The sequence below is a fragment of the Neopsephotus bourkii genome, unplaced genomic scaffold (genome assembly GCF_033783945.1).
Source record: "Neopsephotus bourkii isolate Nb327-2 ecotype Australia unplaced genomic scaffold, CSIRO-AGI_Nbou_v1 NB_1154, whole genome shotgun sequence".
NCBI classification, from domain to species: Eukaryota; Metazoa; Chordata; class Aves; order Psittaciformes; family Psittacidae; genus Neopsephotus; species Neopsephotus bourkii.
In genome coordinates, this window is record NW_026901640.1 from 544806 (window position 1) to 569962 (window position 25157).

General features: G+C 45.3%; 1 protein-coding gene across 2 annotated transcripts in view; it reads right to left on the reverse strand.

Moving 5' to 3' along the window:
* Nucleotides 1-24811, reverse strand: part of PAFAH1B1 (platelet activating factor acetylhydrolase 1b regulatory subunit 1) — a 28645-nt gene extending 3834 nt beyond the window's left edge. Inside the window, exons 1-7 of one of the 2 annotated variants that reach the window (XM_061363281.1) lie at nucleotides 24719-24811; nucleotides 9549-9760; nucleotides 8316-8400; nucleotides 6147-6221; nucleotides 4932-5138; nucleotides 2942-3110; nucleotides 749-851 (exon numbers count right to left, since the gene is read on the reverse strand). In XM_061363281.1, coding sequence (XP_061219265.1) covers nucleotides 749-851; nucleotides 2942-3110; nucleotides 4932-5138; nucleotides 6147-6221; nucleotides 8316-8400; nucleotides 9549-9580 — 671 coding nt within the window. In that variant the 5' untranslated portion in view covers nucleotides 9581-9760; nucleotides 24719-24811. Of the gene's footprint in view, nucleotides 1-748; nucleotides 852-2941; nucleotides 3111-4931; nucleotides 5139-6146; nucleotides 6222-8315; nucleotides 8401-9548; nucleotides 9761-24512; nucleotides 24613-24718 lie in introns of those variants that run through there. The other variant, XM_061363282.1, reaches the window with a different exon arrangement.
* Between the last annotated feature and the right edge of the window lie 346 nt (nucleotides 24812-25157).

A 25157-nucleotide genomic window follows, 5' to 3' on the forward strand; every position in this document is an offset into this window, starting at 1 on the left:
AAAGAGAAACAAAGAGTGGTTCAATCAGCACTGCAGTACATGAAGCCTCTCAAGTGTAAGGTGTAATGCTGGTAATGCTTGACCTACTCTTAGGAGTTAAAATACTTCAGCATACACATGCCCATCCTGGATGATGATGTACAAAGCCATAAAACAGTTCCTGGAAAGGACGCTGACATGAGAGGAAGTGACAGCTAAGAACTGGCAATTCGTTGTTAATGCACAGAGCAGGAGGCTCGGGGGGGAAACAAAGCTGACAGGCCAGCCTGCATTAAGTAGGTATTTTAAGAACCAGCAGAGGTTTGCAGGTCATTCAGCCAGCCTTCATCTACACCTTCCAGCAAAGGGATGGATTAAACTGATGAATGAAACCAGCAAGACAAAAAAAATCAGGAGATGCCTTGATCTGTGCCAAGGAAAGTAACAGATTTCTCCTCCCTCTCATGCTCCATTTAAACTTGTGGTTAACCACCGAATTTACATTCCTACCTGCTCCTGAGTTATGGTTCTACCCTCATAGCTCCCAGAAAGATAAAGGCAGTTTTAATTAGTCGGTACTAAAACCTAAACCCCTGTGCTTCATGATTTATGGCAGAATCCTTGAGTGAATTACTCTAAAGGGCACAATACCATACCTCAATTCAAATAATGTTTGCTGACATTCAAGATTTATGTGTCCCATTTCCCACAAACAGAGGTTTCTGCTTGTTTTGTTTAGGTGCTGATGTTTAGCCAGAAGTGCACTTACCCTGTTTGGACTTCCCACATTTTGATAGTTTTATCCCTTGAGGCAGAAACTATATGATCTCCATTGGGCATGATGGCTACTGAAGAAACATTATGATCATGACCTAAAAGCAACATAAAACCTTTATTAAGTGGTACTGTAATAGTTCTTACAGAGCACACAGGACTTGGGCACATGACTACAGCAGCAGTTCATGTTTTATGGCATAATCTTTACCTATAAATTTGAGGCTTTATGAAATAATCATTTACATATTTAGAAACCACACAGTCCAGATATTGAGCATCCTTTAAAATGGGTTCAGAAACATCTTTAAAATGTCTTAAAATCAGACACCACTGCAAGCAACACTTGTACACTGTTAGAAAAGCCAGTAGTTTAGAAGAGGGAGCTGCTACACTGACCACTTTAAAGTGATCAGTTAGCTCTGATTATAGTACACTGATGCACTGTGCCACTGCTTGAAGGAAAACAGGTCCTCATGAGGGCCATGCCAGCCCTCACTGCAGCAGCCTAATGCTGAAAGGCTGAATGTTTCTAGACATCTGATACGGGGTTTTAACAAAGCACTGCACTGCACTGATTCAAGAACCAACTGTGTAGACACAACAGTGACTTCTGCTGAGAGATCTGAGGGGAAGACAATCAGCACTTAGTCAGGAAAAAGCATCTAGATCACTTCTTTAAACACACTCCCTACAACCTCATGTAAGTGGCTGCAGCTCCTGACTCAGCCCACAAGCAACAGGACATAAAGGCATTTAACACACTCTGTAGAGACTGCTCATTTCCAGCATCACGAAAAATTGAAACCAAGTTCCCAAAGCGGCAAAGAGCAGAATTCCCTGGTTTGGTTTCTTCCTATTCCCCAGAACAAGCTGTGGGGTAGGGGCTGACAAGTCCTGTGCACAAGCTTGGCTACAACACTTCATCTATAATTCATACACTTACTTCACGCTCTACAATTGTCTTAAGTTGTCAGGATTAGAATGAATCTCCTGAGTAGACAGAATCTGTATAACTTCTCAACAGACCAGAGGCATTAAATAGCCCCCTTTCCTTACCTGATTTTTTTTTCCCAAAGTTATAGCCAGTAAGGTCACCAATAAGCTGCTTTTTTTTTCACTGGCAGCTACACTGCACGTTGCAGCCATGTACAACTGCACAACTCATTTCCATGTTGGCACTAAGAACTCAGAGCCCCTGCTGAGCTGCCACTAACAAGCATCACAGCAGTGGTAAGTACCCGAGTGCCACACAATCCTAGTCCCAGTGTTGTATGGTACTTCACAGCTCCTCACTAGGAAGTGACTTACTTTTTATTTCAAACTGACTGAAGTGATGTAACTGGAAACACACCTGAAGATAATTCACCCACCCTCATGTTCAACATCCAGCTCAAGCACACACACGCTGCATGTAAGCCAACCTCACCACCCAGCAGCATAGCTTTGCCTTCTCACTATCAGCCAGCTGCGATGTCTGTTCTTCCTTTACAGGGGTGATCTGTGGTGGTCAAGGAACTCTATGCACAAGAGTCAGCAGCTTTCCGTTTTCTTTGGGGTGTGCTTACTTTCAGAAGTCTCAAACATTCTCTATTCCTACTCACCCCTTCTACAGGACAATAGCAGCAAGACAAGCAGCAGTATAAAAATGCCTTTACAGAAGTAGTTACTGTCAATATTAGAATCTTGTAGTTGTGGTTGTTTTACTTTCCCATTTTTCCTATGCGTTTTGAGCCTAGTGCAAAGGGCGAGATGTGACCAGACATGAAGCAAACTACTGTGCAGTATATGCACAACACCCCTCACAACAAATGCTTCCTTCCTGAAGCAGTACAGCAGGGAAACAGAGGGGTGAAGAAGGTTAAGTTCCTATTGATTTGAAGGCATGGGTTTACTGTCTAGCAAGCATTTAATTTTTAGACTTAAATCCCTCTAACTGCCATTTCATTTCAACATCATCATAACGTGTTTCCCAGAGCATTGTGCATAGCAGACTAAAGATGTTGTTTCATTCCATAGACACTAAGCATACACCTTATTTACAGAGCACTTAAAGCATCAGAATATCCCCCCTCTTTCTCTTGGACAATTCTCTAGTTATAACCCCCTTCCACATCAGCAGTTTTCCTGGATACAGAAAAAATAATTCACTTTACAGCCCGCTAAATCAAATCCCTTTGTACCTTACCATGCATAGTTCTGATGCACTCAAAGCCCTGGAAATCCCATAGCTTAATGGTCATATCAGCAGAACAGGAGGCCAATAGCTTGCCAGTGTGGTCAAATGAAATATCTTGCACAGAGTCTGTATGGCCCTTAAGGGTTCGTTCAAAGTCTCCTGTCTCATAATCCCACACCTGACAAGTGAACAGAAAATCCGTTAACAGCAACCCATTACTCTGTGTTCTCCATCCTTACATTTGCACTCTGCAGGCCAGTCTGGCACCTTATTCAATAATTAATAGAGCAACAGACAAAGAGACAGCCCTAAAAATCATAACACCATAGGAAAATACATTTATTTTTACGGGGTTTGGTTACTTATAAATTAACTGAATTCATGCACCTTGAAAACTGCTTTTCAACTAACTCAGAGCACTATAAACACAGCAGGGAAATCAGCTCCATTGCATTTAAAAGTCTTAACACCCAATACCCTTAAAAATAAAGAGGACCAATTTGAAAACACTGGACAGAACAAATCCACTTTGTCCACTGGTTTTCTTCATCCCTTTCTATGCTAGTTCCCCAGCGCCAGCAGAAAAGCCTGTTTTCAGTTGGTGGGGAATGCACATTCTGCTTAACTAAAGAGCAGTATTCAGAAGGAGTTGGTTTAGGGATGATAATCCAAACCACATTTGATATGCACATATTAGCAGATTACAGAATCTGTCAGTTTCAATAAACACTGCAGCTAATAACTGTGATAGCAGCAGGTCCCCATTCTCACCTCCTGATGCAGTCAGTCTTCTATCATCCAACTGCAAACAAAAGCCTTTGAAACAAAACAAGCTCCTACAGATTTTACTGTGCCTCTCTCAAGCACAAAATTAGAAATTTCATTTAAAATTATATCCTACCCCCCCCAACAAAGCATACACCATCAGAAAACACCCACCAAAAAGAATCCATCATTGTAAGAGATGGCAATCACTGGGAATGCAACAGTCAAACTGCAAGGTTTGACTTTAAGAAGAAAATGAATCCAACATATCCGTAAGAGGGAGCAAACCCAAAGCTACCGAGGCTCCTCCAGTACCTTACCACCACAGAGCTGTGACTGTTTCAAGCTGGCCCTGACTGCTTGAAAGAACCACCATTCCTCAATGCTCAAGTCTGCTGCAGAAACAAGAATGGCTTAAAGCTTTCCATGAACTAGATCTGCCTGACGCCTTCTCCAACAGGGAGCAACCATTATAAAACTTGTGTTGTTAAACACACTGCTGGATGCACTACTCAACATTCTTCAGACCAGCACTTTTCCAAACAGTTTTCAAACCAGCACAGAACAATAAGGACTCCCCTTTATCAGGATAATTCCCCTTAATTGTGACATTCAAACAACAAAATGCACAATCATGTTTTTATTGGATGTGAAAATGAGAAGCCACTTGCCTACTTTAACAAATCTCTTCATGCTGCTATTGTACACCGCAATAAAAGCCTACGAAGACCCTTTCAAGCTACTGAAAGCCACAGGACTTTATGGGCACTTGCATGTCCCATTTAGAACAGTTTTCAGTTACGAATACAGCTGCACAACCACTTTAACCTGCTTTAAAAATAACCACTTCAGATAACTTGAGGCAAATGTCTTCCTCCTCCTCCTCCTGTCAGGACTCGATACACTACTCCATTCCTCCTCTACCGAGCAGTCAAATGCATTCTTCCCCCACTGACCCTTTATTTCTCCAGTCTCTAAATCTGCATTATCTTAATTATTTTTTCCTCAAGTCAAAAAACAGTAAAACACTCCTGAAGATATTAACTGGACCAGTATAAAACTGTGTAGATTATACAGGTCATAGCACCTAAAAGATCTGTCCCTGTTGAAGCTAAAGAAGAACCTGAAACAATCAATCTTCCATCAGTACAATACACATCCAGCTTGAAGCACTGATGTTATGTATTACAGACCTCTGACTTGCTTATTTTCATCTTCAGTGGCAGACACATACCTTTATTGTGGCATCCTCTGAAGCAGAGACCATAACACTGAAAACTGGATGGAAAATTACTCGAGTGACAGGACTCCTGTGTCCACTCAATGCATATTTCTCTGGAGGACGAGGAATCCACTCTTTAGGGTCTCGTTTCTGACCAAGAGGTCCACCTGATGTAAATTCTTCCTTAGCTTCATTCAGCTTTGATTCTAGTTCCATTACCTAGGTTATGAATTTGAAAGAGTCTGTTCATTTCTAGTTTTGTATATGATGTAATTCACCTTCCCTCATTAAGAATACAGACACCACTGACTCCCAAACTCACAGCAAAGCAAAGATTGCATAGACCCAACCTGATTACCAATGCTCACCAACACCAACAGTGTTGGTGTTTCTAACAATCAAACCTAAATTAATCATTTCTTGTTTATTCTTTAGTAATTTAATTGATCATTTATTCTTCTCCAATTTCCCAAATATTTTGACAGGAAAATAATTATCCTCAAAGCCACATTCACTCCAGTACTGTACAAACATGCTTGAGCTACTATTGTGACAACTACTGAAGGAGGTTAACAAAAAGGCATGCTACTACTGAGGGAATGTTTTGTGCCCAATACAGTTTGCATGTTAACCAACAGCAGAGAAACCGAAGGGGTAATAAAGCCTGAGATACATTAACCTTCACAATAAAGAGGTCTTTATTGCTAGCACACTGATTTTATTTTTCTTTGCTTTTAACACACCGTAGATCCATTGAAGCATTACTAAAGAGAGTTCTGTACTGTCCACTTGCTGTAGAATCCCTTGCTCTGATGCACCAGAGTTAACGTTTTCTTCCCTTTAATGTAATGGCCAAAGACAAGGAGCGGCACAGGTTTTTACCATCTCTCTAAAGAGTGAAGCCTTCTGGGGACAGCTATTCAATCTTTTACAAGCTGCCTTAAGGCACGTCTTGCCTTTCCTGTTTCAGAAGCGGCACATGCAATCCATCCACTGAAGACAAGACATTTTTATAAGGAAACGGAGAGGCTAACTCTGCTAGCACAGACAGGACATGTTCTACAGCATGGGCTTAGGTATTTTCCCTACTCAAAATGAATCTTCAAGGCGTCATTTGCTAAACCCTGTGTTTGTCTGATGAGAAAAACACGTAACATTCTGTTCAGTGATGCACATTCACTTTCGGTATAACCTTTATACAAGCAAATCCATCAGATCTCTACTTACCTTCTTTTGTAATCTTATAACAGACGTCCATTTTTTTTCCAGAAGCCCAGCATACTTCTTATCTAGCTCTTCATTCTGAGAGGAGAAGCATTTGAATCAATCAGTAAATTCTAGTCCAAAGCCTGCACAAGTGTTTCTTCAAAGGCAACATAAACAGCCCATTTTAATAAAGAGGCTATAATGAGTTTTACTGGTGAAACAGGAGAGCCATACTTCAAATTTTAATAGCTACAATTTACATACACAGAAATGGAGAAGATAATCTAAAATACAATTTTTAATTAAAAATACTGCAGCAGTGATGCAAGGGTCTGCAAAATCATGTTCAAAAACTAGGACTGAACTGTGTTATCTGTGCTGATTTCTGGCTTTATTACTTGAAAGCTTCTGAAGAGCTCTGCAGAGCTGAGAATGGTGAATATTTGTTTTAAAAAAACCAACTTGGTTACAGTTAACCTCAAATTGCCACCACTATCACTTGACGTTGTGCTCCCTCCTCAAAGACAACAGAGAGTAACAATGCCATGGCTTATCTCATAGAAGCTCTGAGTACTGGCTACCCTGGCCAGAGACCAGCTGTTAACCGACTGCTTCAGGGTATTTGTAAAAGCTGGAGTTATCTGCAGGAATAATCAAGACAGACCTGAAATCCCTCCTTGCAGAGCTACACTTGAACCCCTTCACTTTATTGACACCATTTCTGCCTTGTGTTGTTTTAGTATAATCCACCCAATTCAGATTTGCTTGCAAGAAACTCATGTGGAACTTCAGCAACTGCATCTCTTATGTCCCCCAGGAGCAGCTAGCCTATTTAGATTGCCTTTTTAACCTTTGGGAAGGGAAGACTTAATGAGGCTGATAGATAAGGCAGATAAGGGAATGGTATGAGGATTTTCAATTATAAGTAAGGTATTTCAATTTGTCATTTCTACTTATCTATTAGATGCTGGGAGCAGACTGGAGAAATTAAGTCAAACTTCAACCAAGCATTTTGGAAAAAGAACAATGCAAGATTCGTAATACAGAAAAGGCAGGGATTTATCCACAGCCAAGCACACAAGTTTACTACTCAATCCAGCTGTATCCAGAGAAACCCAACCTCGGATGAAGCGCGCACCTCCTCTATGCTAGTAAGCAGCAAGTGTAAAATGAATCATCAGTTACAAAGGCAAATCAATAGAATTAAGTCGGAAGATAGGACTGGTCCAAATCACTAGAATCTGTACAGTCTAGCAACAGAGCTGCTCCCCAGAGCCAATTACCTCCCACTGGCTATCTGAGCTTGCTCTCCTACTATCTAGTTAATCAACTGGTATGTCACAGTCTGAGGCAGTGAGTTAACTACTACCCCATTCCAATCACAAAATAGACTTCCACCCATTTGCTCTGTACAATAAACGAGGGGACAAAAGCAATCCTGTTTTGTCTTCCTGTTTCTTAAACATCAGAAGTGGAGTCAGCCTCCAAAGGTGCCCACCCTTACATCTGCTTACAAGGGAAGAGCCTTCACTTTTCTAATTTTGGATTGCAGAAAGTTTATGCTTTTATGCAGGGTTTTGATAAGAACAACGAGAGTTGAGGAAATGAGCTACAGGGAGGGGAGGATGGACACAACAACAGGAAACAAATCAAATGTGTTAAAATTAGACACATTCCTCCAAATACTAAGCACAGAATAGTGCAGGCTGGAAAGGAGCACATAAGAGATATTCCACTCCCATATGGAGATGCTGGAGTGAGGCCAGTGAAGGGCCATGTACTTTTTTCACATCATCTATCACCTTTCTTATACATTCACATTGCCTTTTGCTAGCTTTGGTTCCTGGCACCTTCCACCTTGAAGCATCTAGGCCCTCTTAGGACTTGGATCCTTCAAACACCATTACAGGAAACACTCAGCATTATACAGATAAGTGGTAGGCAGACAAACAAAAACAAGATTAAAACCATGCCTCAGTCACGAGCTGCAGATAAAGGTGAGAGTTTTGCTCATAAACTGTGGAGTCATCCAGTGATGATGACTTAATTTTATGGCAGGGCAATAAGCTGTGAGCGTATCACCTCCAGTTCTGAAACTGCATGAGCTAACAGGCACATAGTAGACATGCGTGCCATCAAATTAAGCGCTCTTTACTTAAAAGGCAGATGAAGAATCTGGTTTGAACTCACCACATCTAACTCAGCCTCCTTTTTGAAAACCGAATATGCCTCTTCATAGCCATTGGAACGAAGGTAGTCTGCTATTGCTCGATTTCTGAAAGACAAGGGACAGCACGTTCAGCCACAGCAAGAGCAGACTGCTCTGGACTTTGCTGTTGAATCAAGACACAATGGACACTGCACTCTCCAGTGCAGTACAGCACCAGGACTGTCAGGTTTGTTAAAGCCCAAGCAAATCTTACAAATGCATTTGGCAAACACACTTTGCTCCAAGATGTCAATAGCAGGATATACGTTTTATTTCAGGTTAGGTGGCAAGGTTGGGGCTCATTTTCCCTTTGAAGTTATCACACATTGGAGCAGCATGAATACACTGATCAATCTGCACGGTACATAAAAGCCATAGCAAGTACAAAAACAACAACCACATCTACATATTAAAGCTGTGGCTTTATCTTTGAAGGAAAACTAATTTGGGCAGAAAAGTTTAGGGTACAAAATTTTACTTCAGTCAAGCTTGAATAAAATGCTCAGTTTGAGGGAGCAAACCTTAGCTTTCTTTTTCAGAATGATACAATAACTTCTAGTTACATCGCAGGAAAGGACCTGTGAGCAAATATACACATACCTCACCTGTAAATACACACATGTATACCTACACTACAAATATTGAAGCAAACGGACACTTCTTAAAAAAAACAAAAATTGGATGGTCACCTACCCAAGACACAAGAAAATGAATACCTTTTGGGAGCTGAAGCAAGCATCAATAATGGCTTCTTGTTCCGAAAAGAATCTGCTTTTCACATGAAAATTCTTCCTGTGTCTTTCATTGCATTCTCCTTCCTCACCTTTTACACATGTTCCATCTCTCCTCAGACACAACTCTAAACACAACTCTGCATTCAAGCATAAATGCCTCCCCATAAAAGAGGGATGCTAAGCCAGAGTACTGCCTCCTCATCAGACCTCTGAAGTAAATCCCGAGGGGGATGTCTGGTCACCTCCCATTTCCATGCAGAATATGACTTTCATCTCCCTTTAACACAAGCACTCTAGGAAGATTCTGCATGAAAAAACTCTAGAGGATTGCTAAAATCTGTAATAAGAGTGAATAAACTACAATACATGGTACTTGACTGGCACGTGAGCAGAGCCACCCTTAAATCTATTTGGAAACAAAAGCTAATGTTTAAAGTTTAATGGAAACATGACACAAACTCCGAAATAGTGGTTCCTTACAGTTCATCTCGTTGCCTTTGTGACAGCACCATTGTGGCTGCGATGACAGGTTAACGTGATTCAGCAGCGGCTGCCTCCTCGAGATCCAAAGTCTCGGGAACCTGGGATCCACAGTTCAGTCTGCCACAGAGTGGCTTAAATCAAAAGCAGTTTTCCAGACGTGAAACCCAACAGGAAATCCGGAGGCATTCAACACAGAAGATTTAATCCATCTAGAAGGAAGAGAAAGAGACGCCATTAATTTCCTTTAAGTCCCTCTGGACTGATGTGATCTCTGCACTCGGACTGCACCAGTGCTCTGGACAGGGTGAAGTGACTGGAACTGTAAGTGCAAATTCATTTTGTTACTGTGCTTTACGTCCTTACTGCACCCCTCCCACCTGGGTGAGCAGCCTGGAGCCACTTGTACACTTCCTTTATTCCCCCTCTTCCCATCATTACTCCCTCAAGAAACAGGGAGTTGAAAGAGGCATTCTCAGACATAGCCTAGTCCTAGTTTGTAGGCAATTCCATATATGTTCTTGTGATGAGGACAACTTGGGCCTACCGTAAACAGTCTACAATTTGCCCTCACTAATGTCAAGAGCTCCCCCTCCAAATCCTCTGCCCTTATGCCAGGACTCTTCTGCAGATATCTCTTCAAACTAAACCCAGCAAGGCTCGCTCTGTTCATTTTCAACACAGACCAGGGATCAGACAACGCTCTCCTGTACCTCTCCAGCTTTGGGGGAGAGCTTAAGGAAAGCTGAGAACATTCCAGAAAGGGCCTATGGAAGATGCCATGGCACACCTGAGGCCACAGCCAGCAGCACCATGGCACACTCAGTTTGTCACTCCAGCTCTTCCATGAGCTCATTCATTTCTTGTCTAAAAGCCAACGTTTGCAGCTTCTCGGTCATGGGCTCACCCCATTTACCTACAGTTCATCTCTGATCTCACCCAAACTTGGGGGACAGCAAATTTGTAAGCAGCTCTCCAATCTCATCAGCATAGCACAATTATCACAGGGCAGTTGCCACAAGCCTGTTACTTCAGCTGGGGCCAACACTGACTGAATCACCACACATGGGACACTGCAAGCTAGTTCAGATACAGCTGAAGTTCAACATATTCAAGCCCATCCAAATCGTGCCTTTCACAAATGACTTTTCCCCCAACACTACTTAATATCTTATTATTCAGAGACACAAACTTCAGTGTTCTTTGAGCACCATCTACTCCAACTGGGCAGTTTGACCCATCCCCAAAATCATCTTGCCATTGCTGCCTTTTCATTCCTGCACTGCAGGAACTCTGTTAGGATTATGAAACCATAAAACCTGATCATGAGAACTGCTGAAGATGGCATTTCTGGCATACCTGGCCAGAGTCTGGATGTAACACATAATTTACTCAAGCTGTTCAGCAAGTTTCACCAACCAGCTCTTAGCAGTGAAGTAAACTGCACACAGCAACACACACAGACTTAGGAGACAGCATTTGTTTGTAAGCCTCCTACAACTGCTTCAGGAAACGTGTCCCCACTGCCCTCCCCAGGACACAGGAACCAGGTTCGCTATGAAAGCTGTAGAACCATTCTGGTAAGGAGCCTGTTTTAAACAGAAGCCTTTCTTACATGAAAAGAAATGCAGAAAATACCAGGCTTGTATCATTAATGTCTACTTATCCATCACAGGGGATCAGGAGCTTGTTTCTAAACCTCTCTAGGCTCTTCTGTCTGCTTCCAAATAAGCTTAAGCAGCAAGTTGCTCGTATTTCGCTCTGCTGGTGGATCTCCCTCCTCGAGTGCTGGGCACACCAAAACACTGCTCTGCATGCTGGTCAGGACAGGAGAGCTTCAACAGGCAGGACACCATCATGTAGTTAGTGTGACCTCTTCCCTAAAAGCTATTTTGGAAACAAGTCACTGAAAACCGATAGTGCAGGCTGCATCCCTTCAGAGGCCAGAGCAAACACTCCACTTACTCTTGTCCCATAGTTTGCTTCCTGACAAGCAGACACACAGCTGGTTTCACCCTGTTCCCTTCACAGTAGGTGTATCCCATACCAATTAATGGAAATTTGGTTAATATAGAAAAACAACCCAATAACCGAGCAGAAGAAGTGCCCTCTAGAGGGCAATGCTGCTGTACATGCAAGTACTGAGAAACAGGCCTATAATGGCTGAATCTCTGCCCTTCAGTATGAACATAGCAACGCCTTGGGTAGCGACAAACACTGGAGAAGAACAAAACAAGGCACTTCTTCATCCAAAGCAGCACTGGTTGAAGCACTGCATAGCAGAACACAGAGACACCAACTCCCCAGATCTGCCTGTAGGGCTACCACAGTGAGGATCCCAAACTGAAAACCAGAAGGCGCATTTTGCATTATGAACTACCATCACACAGGGAATGCCTTGTCAATCCAGCACCAGTGCAGGAACTCCACTAAAAACCACACTGCAGTATTCTGTCACTTTTGACACTGCATCTTTTGCAGTGTCCACTTGCAGCAAAACCCCCTGCACACAGGTCATCTACTTAGAATGGATTTTTTCCTCCTCTAACGCAAAGTAACCCCAAGCTTCTCCTGTATACCCCCAACACTACAGCCTGCTCCCTCCCTCTAATTCCGAGTTGTTATGCAGAAACAGATCTTAGCACTAGATCAAATCCAGCAGCCACAAGGCCAAGCAGCTCTTTCTGCTGTTAGCAAATTCCAGCTGACCCACAATAAGTTACCAACCAACTGATCTACAGCACCCCGCTGCTCCGAGAAGTGTCTGTTCCAAGCACCCGGCTCAGTGTTCCTGACTTCCGAACTACAAAGGCACCCGAACACAGGCAGAGGATCTTCAGGGCAGCCTCCTTCATACACACACTTGACAAAGACAAAACAAAACGAATGAAAACAAGCAAAGAGAAAGGAAAACCTGACAAAACCCACAATCCAACCACCCAAGCACAAACAGCGAAACCCAGAAAGCCCCAAAGGACCCGACTTTAATTATACCTCTGTGCCACTTCAGAAACAACAGAGAACGGAGGAATATCGTTCATGTGTGTTGCTGCTCCCCAGCTGGGGAAGGTTTGGTGACATACAAAACTCAGTGGAGCAAGACTAACCAGTCCTCCTCCAGGCCTATCAAGGGGCAGAGTCACCCCTGCGTGTCACACACCCGCAAACAGCCTCAGTAATGAGAGGAAGCAAGCGCCCAAAGAGAACCCTTGGGAAGAAGCCACAGAGACACCCCCTGTACATTGCACCCACCTGGACTTGTCAATACCAGCGGCTTCCTGGGAACAAGGGGGTGTCAAGACAGAGCCAGATCTTCCCTTGACAAAAAGATGTCTTTGTAGGAACATTTTCATTTGCTCTGTATTAAGTACAGAAAAAAGACTGAACTTGCACAGAGCCATCCACGGAGTAACAGCTACCAATTAAAACAGGACATGCCTTGTACTACTAGCCCCACTTCCACTCAAGCAGTTGTAGTTTCTAACTGAAGATTCAATAGTCCACATATCTACAAGGGCTGAGTGCAAACCTCTGTGCTGTGTACAGGCTCCCAGTGCTCTCAGCACCATCTCTTGTCTCTTCAGCAGTTTAAAACTGGGAGCTAGCCCCAGCTGAACACACAGCACAGAACAGCAATGACACAGGACCATCGCCTCTCCCTCCTCCAGCAGGACAACCGCTCAGCTCTCCATAGTGGAGAGCCACCAATGTTACCTGCTACAGGCCAGGTCAGCCACTTCTTCATGAAACACAAACCAGTTAAGAGCTGGGTGTAACATCCTCCTCAGCCCCACTAACAGCAGCATATCCTCAACACACAACTGCATCTCAGCTGCTAGCTTCTCCACCTAACTAAAGACCAGCTTTATACTTAGGACTGATAAAAATCTCAGTAATAAGGATAAAAGATCTAATTCCATCCTTACGAGCTGCAGGGATGAAGAGGGGCACACTAAGCAACATTAAGAAGAAATATTTAAAAGGACAGCTACAAATCAACACTGGTCACAATTTTTTCCCTACACGAGCTTCTAGAGCATACAGAGCTATTGATAAAGCAGAAGACTCACTGTCTCCTCACATGGAAGGCTCACCTCCCATCTCCCTGAACTGGGAGTCAGAGATTCCCTGGCTTCAGCACACATGGCCTGGACCCCGCTGTGCTCACCCCAGGACTCACCCACACTGCGCCCAGGACACATCTATTGCAATTGGGGTGGCTCAGCAGCTCGCCATGCTGCCTGACACGCATCTGGAGATGGTCCCACCCTGGCAGTGACTCAACCCCTACCTGCCTTGTGCTGCTGGCTCCTGTCGAGGCACCCAGCTGGGGCTGGCTGCACACCTGAAGCGGACACCTCAGATCTGACACTGCACAGGAACCACCCCCTTCACAGTAACTTCAGGACAGAGACCTGCTAGCCATCCCTAAGATGCACAAGCAGCAAACGAACCAGGTTCAGCTGTGTGTGTGCACACTGAGGCTGCTGTACAGCTGGGAACTCAGCCTTCATTCTGGACACTTGCCTGCTTTGCTAGGCCAGGTTTAACAATACCTACACAAACATCAAGCAGTGACATAGAGTGAGCAGAGCTATTCCAAGTTCATCAGGAATCAGTATTCCCTGCAGACATGTGTAGGCTCTAACCAGATTTTAAGTCGCATCAATAAAGCCGCAGAGAGTTAATGCAGGGAAAGGTCTTTACAAGTTTCAGAAGTTCAGTTTTACAGGCTGCTTTCACAGCCTAAATTTACTTCAGTAATCACTGTGATGACTTAAAACCAGGGCTCGCATCATCAAGAAAATCCCCCTCAGCATCACAATGGAAGTCGGTCTCACCACTGGAACTCCACGCTCAAAATCGTTATCACCCTGGTAATTCCAGTCCTGAAGCCTACAGACACATCTGCTTACTGGCTACTAGCAAGAACAGTCAATCAGCCTTAAAACCTTCTTAGCCAGTTTTCCCATCTCCCATAATTCCCACAGGCACATTCCTCTCTCTTTGTTTTATGTTTTCTCTCTTATCTTTTGAATTTCTATGAGTTATAGCAAGAAAATCACTTTCAACATCACTCCTTGGTTCACAACACCAGCAGCACCCCAAGCTCACCCTTCTGCTGTCTGGTGACCCCACAACCACTGCTGGCCATCTGTTATTGCAGATCTCGGGATACACGCTCCGAGCTCCTCCAGGAACTCAAACCCAAATTAACTCGATTTCTGCAGTTTGAATGCCGGTTGCTTAGGCTCCGTAAACAGCCTCCCCACAAAAACACAAGCTCTGCGCACTCAACACGTAACTGTAACTCATTACAGCCAAAATTAGAAGATGCATGGCATGAATTACAGAGCAAATGTATCAGCAGATACAGAACAGACCAACACCGTTCAGCTCTGAAGGCTTCTCAGAGCTGTGCGCTGCTTTAGGAACGGTACCTTTTGCCTTTTACAGAATCCTAATACTTGCCTGAACTCAACTACAAGACCATTTGCTTTCTAAGTGTTATTAGGGAAAAAATGTATTAAATAATATTCTCCAAGCATGCTTCTTGGAAGGAGACAAACGTGAGATCAGGTTCTCAGACTGCCTGGTTAGGCACACCTCATACTGAGCCAGTGTTAAAAAAGGCATATAAGCCACCCCAACACAAGGAAACACAACTGGGTTCACATTCTGAAAACAGAGGTTTAGATTGCTCACATTTAGCTTCTAATTCAAATCCTCATTTGCCATCAACTATAATTCCAAAAAAGAGCCTTAAGTCCAGGTACCTGCTACCAATTTCCAAGCCGTTTCTCTAATGCATTCTACCGGTTTTAAAAGAGGTTTTACCTGAAAGAAAACTCCCTGCATTCTCTTTGGAGTCTGTTAATGCATCTTTTAATCCTCCCTCAGTTAGCTTCCTCTCTTCAGGCCGTTTTTCAGGCCCAGGGAAGGGCAAGTCACTTCTGTGGTAGCAGAGACTACAGCCACCAAAGACTGAACTGATACCATCACAGTTTATTTCCACAATGCTTTGAAGCTGGGATGATCCATTTACACATTAGTAACATACAAAGTCTTGTTGCATCTCCTCTTGCTACACACTGGCTCATCAGAGCCTTACAAAGCTTTTCAATGGTGTATCTTGTTTCATAACATATTAACAAGAGAACAAAGCGGGTACTTGCGAGTATTTGCACAGAATTAGAGCTGCAGCCTTTTATGGCAGAACTAGATTAACTTAATTGCTCTCTTTCACCTGTAGATTACACCTCTAAATTCCAGCAAGTTATAAGCAAGTACATAAAAACACTTCCCTTTAATCTAGACTAATTTTTAATGCTCTGATTTTGCTTTAACTCAGTAGGCAAAAAAGCTGCTTTATCAAACTGAGAACAGGACAACCCTTCCCACAAATGTGCTCTAGAAACAGATTCCATAGTACGGAATCACCATTGAAATATGAAACAGACGTGAAGTAACATCCGTATTTCTTGGGCAGAAAAGCCATGACCTGAAAAAGCTTCTTAGAAACCTGTCTCTATCTGTTGATAGGAAAGAAAGAGGCAACAAACACCCAGTTCCTTTCCCCCTCCACGTCACCCGCAGTGACAGCAGAGAAGCCCACGTGCAGGGTAATCCCAGAGACCAGCCTGTTCTCACCGTGTGGCAAACACGCCTCATCCTAGAGAATGTCAGGGCCCATCACCAGCTGAGCTGGTTGGGATGAGCCTGGAACACAAGGAAGTGCCTCATTACTGACCCAGGCTAATCTTTTTTCCACTTCTCAGCCTACATCAGTGAAGCTCACTGAGGGATCAGGGAAAAGTGAGCCCCAACAGCTATCGTATTCTGCAAAAACACAACAGAAGCCAATCTGATCTGAATTACCACTCTGAGCCTCTGTTCTAACTCACGTTTAGTAAGCCTGTTATTCTGCAATTAAGTCATAAAATGCCCATAGGTCTCAAGCACAACTGCTTTGCCAAGTGTATCAGTGCAGCATTATATACATAATACAGCTTTTGTGTCATGTTTGGTCACATTTTGCAGTAAGTTACCAAAAATATTTCCCTTTTTCAAGGTTTACCAAAGCAAACCCAACCCCTGAAACATCCTCTGCCTGCTTCCCCATCCAGTTCACCTACATAACAGGGTAATTGAATTGACTTTGCTCAAAACCTGATACTGTAGTTGACTTCTGAAAACACTTCAACAATAAATCCCTGGGGAGCCAGAAGGTGATCTGCAGCACATCAGAGAGTGCCTGTGTTCCAAAGGCTTGGAATGCTGGCTGTAATTACAGCTACAAAATCAAGCGAAGACATGTCATTGAGATGCTGTAACACAGGAGCAATGAACTCCCCCCTGCTGCATGTTCCCTAAATACAGGCATTTCTGTCCTCATCAGGGCTGTGCGTTCTGAAATAAACTCCTATGCCCCTCTACTTATTCAAGTCATAATCACTGTGTCACACACCACTGGCGGTCACTGCCTCCCTTTAAGACTGGGAAACAAGAAGCTTCTAGTCTTGTTATCTCCCAAGCACCACCAGTGTGTGACTTTTCAACACATTTAGACCAAGTTTATAGGAAAATATTTTTTTAGGGAAAGTTAATTCAATCCTGAGCTTTATCCTCCCTCTATCACTTCAGGTTTGCCATTCTGATGGACGCATGACACAGTGTACTCTCAGGCACAGTCACTGTGTATCACTTTATTGCCTTTAAGCTTCTTCAGGTCAGAGCTCAAGTTTGCAGTCTACATGCAGACTTCCATAGGAAAGCAAAAACATCCCTCTTGCCACCTGCCTGTCCAGTGCTGGCTCAAAGCAAGGTAAATCTAACTGCCAGTAAATGAACCACTTGGGCAAAGCATGCTGCGGCTTAGAACATGTGGAAAGGTTTTGGCCATGGAGCTCTTCCTGTTGCTGTTTAGTATGCTGTGCTAGTGATACAGCAGCAAGGAATCATGTCACAAAATTACTTTAAAATTCGTATTAACTCCCAGTGGGTTTGCACTGAATTTCCCTGGAGTCCTGAAGGACCTTTTGGTCAGAGATGGGTCAATGAAAGTAGGAAGGAGAGCAGAAGAACAGGACCAAGGCAGAGGAGAGCAGGAGGGTGAGTGAGTGATACAGGGGGCTTTTTAGAGTGCTCCAAGCTGCTCCTCTAAACCTGTTCAGAGAAAAGCACAGTCCACATCACTGCTTCTCTGCATGACTTCAGTAAGGTTAGTTTCAAAGTCATGTTTGCTAGGTCAAACACCACATACACCCCTAATAACAGCAATTCCATAACACTGCATTTAAGCTACTTTCTCTCAGCCACCAGGAGAAGAGCTCATGTGCTCAGAGCAGTTCCTTACAGGTGGCCAGCAGTCACACACTGCATCTCAACTTCATTCTTTTCAGTTCTTCCCCCACACTTCTCTGGCTTGAAGAATGAAGTTACAGACTTACAACTGTAAAGGAAGTCGCAGAACTATATCCAGATTTAAACTATTTCAGCTATTAAACTGCCTGCTCTATTGGAAATGGGATGTTTAAAATTACTGTGAATTAGTTATATTTATATATGAGAAACACCTGAAGGAACATCTACGTTAAAGGTCAAAACCACAAATAAATCCAAACAAAAATTCAGACAGAACTTCCACTCTTCAAATCACGAGCGCATCCCATCAGTCCCTGAGCCACATTAAAGCTTTTTGTCTGAAAATGACTTCATTTGACAAGTGAGAAGGAAAAAAACCCGAACCAACCCTCCATCCCAACTGTCATACACATCTCACCCTATGGCAGGGAACAGAGTTGAATCCTTCATGACCCCGCTATCAAACGTAATGAAATCAGGGTTCTTGTAGCAGGCATCTCAGCTCCCTGCTGACCCCCCTTCACCAGCCACACTGCTGCCTCTGAAGCGGATCTGCAGCTGTGGGAACCAGTCCCTAAGAGATACCTGCCTCCCCTGCCCACTTTGCAGCATCCCTCAGAACCCTCCCACCTATCTGCATACACAGTGAGTCTCCTGCTGGAGACAGCAAATGCCCTCCCCCATCTAAACCAAGAGAGCAGAAGACAAACACAGAATTATTGCCCAAACGAAAACCAGCTTCCCATGCAGGTACAATGTCAGAGAGCACAAACCAGGGCCAAGACAGACGAGGCACCAGGCAGCAGACCACACTGTTTACAGCCACTTCAGTTCTTGTCTTACTGATGTACAGATTTGTGATTGCACTAGGCTGTGGTACTGGAAATTGTCCATCATTAGCACTCATTCCTTAGTAGTGTGATCAGGCCATGAAAAACACACATTCCAAGTACGCTGGAATAGCATCAGCTATTCAAAAGATTCTGTTACAGAAATGGCATGCATGATGCTGGAACTTTAGCCCCTTCCTCAGTCCTGCTGCAGGTGAACACTGGGGTCCAAGCTGCTCTGTTACGCTTCCCCAAACCTAGTCTGTGCTTGCTGCTTACAAATCCAGCTGAGTAAGAACCAAAAACTTCTACCACTACTGATTTAATAGACACCATCTGTTTCAAAATACATATACATGCTCACATTAATCCTCTTGACAGACTGTAAAGAAACCAGCATTTAAATACACCAAATTGTCCAATCCTTTTGTTCACCCCAAAACTCAGGTGAATCAAGCACAAGACAAACTGCCAACATGGAAGCAACAGTCCTTTATCTACAGGTAAATGGGCTTGATGTTTCTAACTGATTTTCCTCTAGTCTTAAAGAAGGATAAACTTAACACCTTTGCTTTGGCATTAAGCTAACTCCATGCAGAAAATCATGGCAAAGGCAACCTGAGGGGGACAACTGTCTAATTCAACACAAAACTTAGTGTTTGTGGCACACAATAGAGCAGTTACCAGTGGTAGAGAAGGGAAGGTGTAAATAACCCCAGCATGAAGGCCATGGTGCTCCCTCAGATGCAAACCAGCACTGCATCATGCCTAAGCCTTCACCTTAGCCCAGCCCAGCGCAGCTCTGACTCACCGACAGCCCATGGGGAACAAAAGGTGCCTGGGAACACACCCAGCAGGGACCAGCGACAACGGGAACCTCAGCACAGACACTTGCTGCAGCACCACCTATGAACCTCAGCCATCACAGAGTGTCCTGGAACTGAAAAACCTTTTCAAGACTACAGCAGCTAGCGCCTGGTTAAAAGTATCAGCTACGTCTGCCAGAATCAATGGAATCACAGCCACAAGATAAAGCCCACAAGCAGCCAAGTCAAACTGCTGGGCTCTCTCAGCAGCAGCACCAGTGAGGAGGAAATGGCTCAAGTACTGCTGAACACATTAACCAACAAGTACTTTGAATTGATAATGTTGATTTTTTTACACAGTTATGCATGCACCAGTGCCCTTGATATTGCTCAGTATGACAACACTGTGCACACATGACTTGCTTTGAAGGGGGCCGTGTGTTTATAGCACTGGGGAAATGGATCAGCACACACTTAGATCTAAGTAACATTTCTCTTTGCAATATCCTGACCAGCACGTGTCAGCACACAGTGACAGAACAGATGCCTTCCAGGACAGCAACCTGAAAGCAAGCTAGCCTCAGCCACACCTATCTATCCCCCACAAGAGCACAAGGTTAACAGGAAAGAATGCGCTTTGGAACATGCTGAATGAGACAAGCATTGCCCCATTCACATCTTGCCTCAATGAGTATTGAGAAGAAAAGGTCCTTCTTTAGTCACGTAGGATAAGATACAAGTTAGATATATTGGGGCTAACCTGCAGTACCTGACAAGCTCACCAGGTTAAACTTAGAATTAAATTGTTCATGAGATAAAACTCATGGTTCTTTCAAATGTTTCTAACATGCAATACTCATCAGCAGGTCTCAACCCATGGCGGGGATGAGGAAAGGCACTGCTCTAAAATAACTGTAATACAAGAAAATCAGGCATTTAACTCTACCCAAGCCAGAGACACCACAACAAAGCTGACACCGTACAGCTACAGCTCACATCACACCACTGCATCTTCAGGAACGGCACAAGCCCTGTGAGCAGATGACCGTGTGTGTGCCCCTGCTGACCTGGACAGCATTTATCACCAGACTTCTGAAGAAATAACTTTATGTACTTGGAAACCAGTTTTAAACAGGCCAGGATTATGTCTTAGTGTAAATGCCTATTTTTAAGAACTTAAATTGAGGTGTAACCTACCCTGTCAGGCAGATCAAAAGACAAAGCAACATCACCTATTAATAAACACCTTTGCTCCTAACACCCGGAAGCCACATTAGGAACCCTATTCCCCTTGTGTCAGGTAATAAAGTGGCTCTTGGGAAAGCCTTTAACCCAGGCAAGGCTTCATCAGCTCAACACATTTTTAGCACACAGGTTGTTCTGCCAATGATATTTAAGCCCTTATGAAAAGGAAGAAGAGGAGACTAGATGTTGACTTCATTAACAGGCCTGTGCGTAGACAGTACGTAACCTACTACTCTACAATAACCCTCACAGAAGAAACCCAGGCCCACTTTGATTAACACATGGCCCTGATACTTGGGAAATATCTCCAAGCGCCATCACAAATTACACGTTACAGGCTGGAGGCTCCCCCACGCCCTGTATGAAATCTGAAATTATTGTTTATTAATAGTAATTGCTGATTTTTACTGTTCTCTTGTTTTCCTAAATAGAGGCCTCAGCAGATCTCGTTTTCAGGCTGAGGAGTATTTCAGTGCTCACTTCAGGAACATGTCAGCAGCCCTCCCACAGTTTCTGCCCTTAGCTGAAAATACTGCTGCCCTTTGTACCACTCTAGGTCATACTAGCAGAAGCAGGTAGGGAGGGTTGCAAACAAACTCAGTAACAAACATCCCCAGTGTATTTCTGACTGACAGAGGCAGGGGCTTTCCAGCTACTGCCTGCCCAGAAGATTTTATAAGAGGGTACAAACCACTGCTGGAAGTTGGTTATGGACTTCTTGAAGGCAGACAAGGCTGGAGCACTGGGCAAGACAGTCAGCAGACGCTAATTCAGTCGCTGTCCCATCGATAGGAAGCTGGACAGACACATAAGTTGAGGGCAGACAAAGAATACAAACCGAGCACTTGAAGCTGGGTGGAGCAGAAGAAACAGCATGGGCAGAAAAGGCAGCAATGCACACAAGAAACCTTGCATACAGACATAAAGGTAAGTACTACTGTCCTTTTCTTCTGCAGAAGTTACCAAGTTACTCCTGTACAGAGAGTGACTACTATCATTTCAAGGACAAAAATCAACCAAAGTTGGAAGGAGGCAAGTGGTTTTTATTGGATTCTTCATTGCTTTTAGCCCAGATACAATTTTAGACACAGGCATTCAATGAACACATCCACTGAATCCTGCAACATCTACTCCAAGTGAATGAACTGTATCTTCTAAAAAAGCCACTACCCTTTAATTTAATTTTGGGCAGATTAAAACCAAGTGCAGTCTCATCTGTTTCCATCTACCATAAAAAACTGGACTCCAGATCTGAGGCAGACCCAAGAAAAAGCAAAACCCCAATCTGCTTCAGAAGTGTTTGCGTCTGGTGTTGTAATTACTCTGTTCAACACTGAACTCAGGTGGGAATGTCATGAGCCACATCTGGAACAGGAGAGCACTTGGACAAGCAGTCCCCCCTGGGTGCTTCATCTGATCCCCATTGTATTCCCCAAATCCTTTGTTCTAACACCTCTCCTACACAACTTTGAGTCTAAGCATCAGTATTATCCCCATGATGCAGCACTACCCAAGTGGTACAGTAATGATCTTACATAGCCATATTGTTCAACAGGGCTTCCAAAATCTTCAGATGTTGTTTTAGATGAAGTCAGCACACGAGGAAGGATAATGCAATGAAGTCCATATACTAATAGGAGTTACTCTACTGTGATCACCAGAGAAAGCAGGGACTGTCTCTTCTTGTGCAACCATAACCCAGTCTCACCAAGAAGTTACATGAACAAATAATAGCACTAAGCTACAATACAGGGGGTTCTCCATACTACAGAGAATCTTGTGTGTAAAATACTCACACAAAAATTATAATTCTCCTCTGAAGTGCAAATAAAACAAATTCAACAAGTGAATATCCAAGTGGATCAACTGAAATGGTTATCGGACAAAAAACCCGGCTTTGCAACCGTGGCTGGTCACTTCTCACTGCTAGACAAATCCAGATCCACCCTGCAGAAAAACGAGCCTCCAAACAGAATGCGAGATTTGTTTCATTTCAGAAGGTTCCTGCACCATTAGATTCTTCCCTAAAGAACAGACTTCATTGTTACGGCAATTAGTATTCCTCCACCCCAGCAAAGGGAAAAAAAGAGCTCTGAAAGGGTAATCTAGCCATTTCGCAGCTTTGCCTCCTTACTCCACCCAGTCTCTCCTCTGCTCAATGGCTGCACACAGCATCCATAAACACGGTAATAGCAAAGGAAACACAGAAAACCGAGATCCCCGAGAACGAGCTGGAGATATGCAGTAAATCTTTCTGTTTGAAAATATTTTCTTTGTTTAGTTCCCCAACATAATTCTCCTATTTAACAAATGACTCTTAAGGGCAAATAACACCCTGACAGCAGACCCTCCCTCTCCCGCAAACCAGCCGAATGCTGCACAATCATTTACGAAATGAGCAGCACTAAATGTGGGTTCTTTAACCCCCATCTCCCAATATGATAAACAATACTGTCATAGGAATCCACACTTAAATCATCTCCCCCAAAACACATAATTCAGCCATGTCAATACACCCAAACGTTTACCACAGTAAAACAGTGCTTATTAAAGATTTTTAATATAGCTCAGATTAACCTTCCACCATCCCCTGGTTAGGTAATTCATTATGAATTGACTTGACCTGCAACAACCAAGCCCTCTGCTGCAGCACCACCAGCGAGGAAATCTCACCAGTAACACTATGGCAAAGAAAGGGAAGGTGTCACATTATTATTGGTACGAAAGGTCAAGTTTAACTGCATCCACCTTAACCAATAAATAAATAAATGAGCACCAATCTCACACCCACAGAACTGAGTAAACCCTAAACTTTCCAAGGGAGGCACCACTCCCACCCCCCAACTTCCATCAAAAGCCCTCCCTGCCTGCGTATATCCTCCTGCGAAACAAAAACCCAGCACTAAACGGAGCCGTTCAGCAAACTCCATTGGTATGAGGAGGCTTTCAAGGGAAGTCTGCGTGACTGTAGCCACCCCGGCAGCGATATGACCCCAAGGAGGAGAGATTAGACCTCCCTCCCCCGTTTTTACTGCAGCTGGCTCTGAAGGTCTGAGCCACCTCCTATCACCGTCTTCCCGGCGAGATCACTGCAGGGAAACAGGCTGGATGGGAGACAAATCCCCCAAGTAACCCCTACTGCTCTCCCCTCTGTTACCAGCCCGGTTTTGTTTGCCGTGCTGCGGCCGAGGCGCGGATCTGGGCCAGCTCCCGACAAACGCCGCCTTGCCCTCGGAGAGGACGGGGAGCGGCGACCGGGAGAGCCCTGCGCGGGGCTCGGGGGAGGATGCTCGCCGTCCTCCCCGGCACACACACACCCGGCTCCTCAAACCAGGCTGTATTTTTATCGCTACCCGCGCCGGGCCCACCGCCTCCTTCCCGGCATCTTGCTAAGTCACCGGGAGCACAGCGGCGGCCTAGGGGGAAGGACGCGAAGGCCGGAGCCCACCGCAGGGGCTCCCCCCCCCTGCCGCCACCCCGCCCGCTGCCTTGTCTGGCCCACTCCTCCCCCGCGCCCTGTTTTCCTGCTAAGTCACCCACAGCGCGCACGGCGCCCACCGAGTGCCAGCGGAGGAGAGGGGTGCGGGCCTCGCCCCGCAGCCACCCCCCCCTCCCACTGCGCCGCACCCCGCCGGGCCGAGGGCCCCGGCCCCCGCCGCAGCTGCCGCCCGCCCGCCACCGCCCGGCCTCCCCCGCCTCCGCCCCGGCTCCCTCCTCACCACCGGGCGCGGCCGCCATTTTGAGAGCGAGCTGGAGAGAAGGAGGGAGGGGGCAGGGAGGGAGCGGAGGGCGGGGAGCAGCAGCGCAGGGGAGGGGGAGCGCGGCGGAGGGCCGCACCGCACGGCCGCGGGGGCCCGGGCAGCCTTCTGCCGGGGGCCGCGAGGCCGAGAGCGGGCAGGGAGGGGAGGCGCGGCCCCGGCCTTACCCGAGCCGCCGCTGCGCTGTGCTCCGTGGGGCCGGCGCCGCCCGCCTCTCCCATTCACCGGTGCTGTGCGGTGCGGCGCGGCGCAGCAGGGCGGTGCGGGGCACGGAGGAGGGTCCCGGGGATCCCGCAGGCGCTGGCCGCTCGCACCGCTCCGCTCCGCGGTCTGTCAGTGGCGCCCCGGCCGCCGGGAGGGAGGGAGGGAGCGGCGCGGCCCGCCGTGTCACTGCGCATGTGCGCGCCGGGGGCGGGGATAGCTGCCCGCCGCCATCTTGGGAGGTGCAGGGCGCGTGTCCCGGCGTGCCCCGCGGTTCCCGGCTTGCAGCGCGCGGGACCTGAGGGGCCGCGCTGAGGGATGGGGCCGACGGCGGGCACCGGGCACGGCCCCAGCGGCCCTTCGGCCCCGGTGCTGAGCCTCTTGTGAGGCGGGTGTGCCTTCACA